We start from the raw sequence: 4,655 nt of genomic DNA on the forward strand, positions 1-4,655 counted from the left end.
AAGGGGTGCAAGGGGTAGTAGCCTTGCCCTGATGGTATGACTAGCATCTCAGAGCAAATGACCTCCCCCCTTACTACTGCCTCCTCCATCCCAGCAATTACCAGCAGTGGAGGACATCGACAAGGAGCAGCTGGGTGACCCCTATGCCAATGCAGAGTATGCCAAGGACATCTTTGAATACATGCGTGAAAGAGAGGTGGGTGAGGCCTGTCCAGGGGGAGGCAGCTCTGTCTGGGGAAGGGGTGACTGTGTGGGCAGGGCCACGTACTGCCCAGAGACCCTGAGCCCCTGGCAGCAGCCTGCACAGGGTGAGAAGGGGCCTGCTCGAGTGGGAGGAAGGAGGTGTCTGTCCAGTCCCTGACAGCAGGTTCTTTGGCAGGAGAAATTCTTTCTTCCTGACTACATGGAAAAGCAGCCAGACATCAGTGCAGACATGCGTGCCATCCTTGTGGACTGGATGGTAGAGGTGCAGGTGAGGAGGCATGGCCTTCTGCAGAGCATCCCCCATGCTGCCTTTGGCACGTGGTGCCTCAGTGTGCTGGCAGAGGCTCCTGGGAGCATCTGCTGTGTGGAGCTGGTCTTCCCTTGGGATGAGCCTATACCCTTCTCTGAGCCTGGCCCATGGGCACTTCTGGCCTCTGTGAGGGCTGGGTGAGCCTCGCTTCTGCCTGACAGCCTCTCCTACCCCCCCCCCATATCCTTGCAGGAGAACTTCGAGCTGAACCATGAGACTTTGTACCTGGCTGTGAAGCTGGTGGACCACTACCTGGTGAGGGTGGTGAGCATGAGGGAGAAGCTGCAGCTCATCGGCTCCACTGCCATCCTCATTGCCTCCAAATTTGAGGTAACCCCTTGTCCTGGGATGCAGGGGCAGAGGGGAACTTGTGCCTTTCTGATTCCCCTGGCATTTTGGAGAAGGCCAGCTCTCCATGGTGCCAGGTCACTGCCCTGAGAGCTGCCAGGGTGGCATGCCTATCCTCATGGTCCTCCTTCCTGTCCCAAAGGCTGTGAATGGTAGGCTGGATTCTGTTTCCTCCTGGTGTCACTAGAGACCTGACTCCTCTGCTCTGCAGAGACCATCAGAACCATGAGTTTGCCTCGTGCAAGCATAGAGTTCAGGCCAAGGGCTGGGGCAGTAGAGACACCACACAAGCCCCACAGGGTGTTGTAACAGTCCTTGCTGGGTCTGACACAGGGCCTGTGGGATGGGTAGGATCTCCTGAGTGGGGCCAGGACGAGCCTCCACTGTGGTGCTGAGCTGTTGTGCCCTGGCAGGAGCGGTGCCCACCATGTGTGGATGACTTCCTCTACATCTGTGATGATGCCTACAAGCGGGAGGAGCTCATTGCCATGGAGATGAGCATTCTCAGCACTCTCAACTTCGACATCAACATCCCCATCTCATACCGCTTCCTGCGGCGCTTCGCCAAGGTGGGTGCTGCTGGAGGGTGGGCTGGCATCCAGCGGCTTCCAGGCACCCCTTGTGTTGGCTCTGTGGGTTGGTGACATGCAGTCCCAGGGCTTTGGGCTCCCAGCTGGTTAGCAAGGAAGGTTTGTGTGGGTCCCCTCAAGAGGGTTGAGGGGTGAGAATGCTGGTCTGTAGTAGGCTAGGAGTGTGGAATCTGCATCCTGTGCCACAGGGACAGCACTCTGGATCCCAAAAAGGTTGGGGAGAGGAGGAGCATTGCTCAAAAGGCTGAGCCTTTCCTTGCCCCCTGGCTGTAGTGCGCCCGTGCCAGCATAGAGACGCTGACGCTGGCTCGCTTCCTCTGCGAGATGACCCTGCAGGAGTACGACTATGCCCGCGAGAGACCCTCAAAGCTGGCTGCCAGCTGCCTGCTTCTGGCACTCACCATGAAGAACCTCGGGGGCTGGGTGAGTGCCTGCCTAACCCCCTGTCCATGCTGAGGTACCCTGGGAGGTGCCGTGGGGGCATGGGAGGTGTTGGACTGGTGTATGGGAGAATGCTCTGAGGCTGTGATCAGATTTGGGGGGCTGGAGAGGGAAGATAATGGTTCTTCTGTCACAAAGAGAACCCAGCTTAGCCATGATGTCCCCTTGCAGACCCCTACACTGGAGTACTACAGTGGGTACAGTGCCCAGGACCTGCATTCCCTGGTGAAGAGGCTGAATTTCCTGCTCACATACCAGCCCCGGGACAAGTTGAATGCTGTGCGCAGCAAGTACTCACACAGGTGAGCATCACGGGGCTCTGCCTCAGGCCTGTCCCTGCTGCAGGAGGTGGCACCACCAGCACACACTGTACTGCTGCAGGGAACTGGGAGCACTGGCAAATGGGCTCCCAGTCAGGGCTGTGGCTGAGCTCTAAGTCAACATGTTCCTTTTAGGGTCTTCTTTGAGGTTGCCAAAGTCACCCCCATGGACATGCTCAAGCTCGAGGAAGCACTTACTAGCTGCTAGCCCTGCTCTGTAAATAAGCCTGTAAATAGCAGGGTGCCCTCAGGCAGGGGGGTACCATGTACATAAATAATAGTAATTTTAACTGAGGAAAAGAAAGGAAAAAGAAGTCATGTGGAACTGTTAATAAAATATGTTTGTCATATGTGCTGGCACAGAAGGTGAGAGTGGGGTGGGGGGCTGCCTGATGGAGAGCAGCAAGCTGAGCGGTGAAGGCTATAAAGGGATTCCCAATTTCCTTTTCCCACCCTTTGCCTTCCCCTCAGTAATGACACTACATGAGCAGCAGCAATGAGTATCTTCTCTCCAAATATTTACACAGCTTAAATATTCACGTGGGGAAAGGGAAACTTTGCTGCGGCCCCAGCTCCTGTAGTGACCCTGCTGAGGCTGGACCAGGGGTCAGATCACATCACCTATGGCGTTAGACCTTCACTTTAGTGTCTCCAGCCCCACAGGCTTGGGGAGAAGCAGTGGCTCCAAGAACACTGGGGACAGACAGATAAAGCAAGGCAAGCAGGGGTGGGGAGGCTCCACACACATGGGGCAGGGCAAGGATCTGTTCCTCTACCCTCCTCCTGGTCCCTGGGGGCAGCATCCACCCAGTGCCTGGGCTAGACTGCTGCCCCCCTGGCAGTCTACGGTGGGTTGCTGAGCTCCTTAATGGCCTGGAGGATCCTCTTCATATGGCCTACTTTGGTGATCCCCAGGTCCTGCAGGAAGGAGAGAGGGGAGCAGATGTACTCACACAGGCCAGCCCTGGGCTCTCTAACAGGGAAGCTGCAGGATACAGAATGAGGCTGCACAGCCTGGCTCCCCATGCTCGCCCTGCTGGAGCACAGTGCCCTCTGTCCTCTTTCTTGCAAGCATGCTCTCATGCCTGCATGCAGGAGTGGGCAGAATGCTGTTGATCCTGGTTTGGGCAGGTGTATGGAGTCTTGCAAGCTGGAGGTCAAAAGCCAGACCCTCCCTGGCTTCCAGCCCCTGTGTACGAGCAGTGCAAGCGCAGCCCTGCCGGGCCAGGTGTATGTAGAGTCAACACCTGCCTTTGCCCCACTGCCAGGAAGTAGGGGGAGAGGGCTCCTCAGGGCTAGGGTCCCTCAGGGGGCAAAAGACAGTTGTACCTTTAGGTCTCTCCTCTCCAGCAGGATCAACTCTGAGCCCTGGATGTCATGCCGGACAAAAATGTCTTTGTACTCCCCTAAACCGAGTGCTTCCAGCCAAGCTGCCACCTCCTCGGAGCCCCACTTGTCTGCTAGCAGGGAGGAAAACCACAGAGGTGGACTGGGCCCCGCAAAGGCAGCCAGATGCAGCAGGGCAGGCAGCAGGCAGCATCCCCCCTCCCACCCATGGCTTTAGCAGGGCCAGAGGCCGCAGCAGGCTCAGGCTGAAGAGGTCTCTCCTCTCCTTGGCTTACTTACGGAGCATCAGAGCTGCTCCCCTTGACAAGACCGCCAGCCCTGGGGCAGGGACTTACACTAAGGGCTGACTGTACCATAACCCCCTTCACCCCCTTGCGGTGGTGGTGGAATTATGGGGCTGGGGTGCTCCACATGTCAGGTAACAGAAAAAGTAAGCTTTAAGGGGCTGTTGGTGACAGAGTTGACATCCCCAGGCAGCCAGGACATGCCCTGTCCCCCTCCCCAAGGCTTCCTCCACAACATGCCCAAGACAGGAGGCCAATGGATAGGTCAGCAGAGGGGGGTCCCTACCAGTACAGGCTATACCTGTCTCTCCCTGGTGCACCGCTCGCTTTACCTGGGAGCGTGCTGTTGGCCTTCTGCTTTTGCAACTTGTCTTTCTCCTTCCTGGGCTTGGCAATGTTGAGGCGAAGCTTGAAGCTGCCCTTGTTGGCACTGCCAGCACCTTCCTGCAAGTAGCCAGGCTGAGCAGGATGCTACAGCCCTCTGGGGCCACCCCCCTGGTCCCTGTGCACCCACCTCCTCAGCAGGCTGGGCAATGGGCCCCAGCCAGTGGATGTCCAGCAACCGCTGCAGCTCCTGGCCCAGCACACTCAGAGGGCCGTGAAGTGCCTCCTCCTCCTGCGGCGAGTCCAGCTGTGGGGAACATGGACCATCCCCAACCCTGCTGCCACCCCCAGAGGTACCAGCTGAGGGCACAGGCCCCTCTGTTGTGGGGCTTGGGGCACTCTCCAGCCCCCCACTCACCGCCTTCCCTTCCAGGAATGTCCTGGTCTCAGCATACAGCTCCTTGATGCTCAGCACCACCTCCACAGC

The 4,655-nt window shown here is 57.8% G+C and overlaps 2 protein-coding genes across 2 annotated transcripts in view; one reads left to right on the forward strand and one right to left on the reverse strand.

The window, feature by feature from the left end:
• The window catches only part of CCNB3 (cyclin B3), a 3,718-nt gene extending 1,297 nt beyond the window's left edge, over window positions 1-2,421 (forward strand). The window contains exons 5-11 of the mRNA XM_009070215.1: window positions 95-196; window positions 380-472; window positions 707-844; window positions 1,276-1,431; window positions 1,726-1,875; window positions 2,065-2,195; window positions 2,349-2,421. Coding sequence (XP_009068463.1) covers window positions 95-196; window positions 380-472; window positions 707-844; window positions 1,276-1,431; window positions 1,726-1,875; window positions 2,065-2,195; window positions 2,349-2,421 — 843 coding nt within the window. The remainder of the gene's footprint in view (window positions 1-94; window positions 197-379; window positions 473-706; window positions 845-1,275; window positions 1,432-1,725; window positions 1,876-2,064; window positions 2,196-2,348) is intronic.
• Window positions 2,422-2,775: 354 nt separating this feature from the next.
• The window catches only part of DGKK (diacylglycerol kinase, kappa), a 20,230-nt gene continuing 18,350 nt past the window's right edge, over window positions 2,776-4,655 (reverse strand). Inside the window, exons 25-29 of the mRNA XM_009070217.1 lie at window positions 4,587-4,654; window positions 4,359-4,475; window positions 4,177-4,288; window positions 3,543-3,673; window positions 2,776-3,131 (exon numbers count right to left, since the gene is read on the reverse strand). Coding sequence (XP_009068465.1) covers window positions 3,057-3,131; window positions 3,543-3,673; window positions 4,177-4,288; window positions 4,359-4,475; window positions 4,587-4,654 — 503 coding nt within the window. The 3' untranslated portion in view covers window positions 2,776-3,056. The remainder of the gene's footprint in view (window positions 3,132-3,542; window positions 3,674-4,176; window positions 4,289-4,358; window positions 4,476-4,586; window position 4,655) is intronic.

Source organism: Acanthisitta chloris, unplaced genomic scaffold, assembly GCF_000695815.1.
Source record: "Acanthisitta chloris isolate BGI_N310 unplaced genomic scaffold, ASM69581v1 scaffold24192, whole genome shotgun sequence".
Taxonomy (NCBI): Eukaryota; Metazoa; Chordata; class Aves; order Passeriformes; family Acanthisittidae; genus Acanthisitta; species Acanthisitta chloris.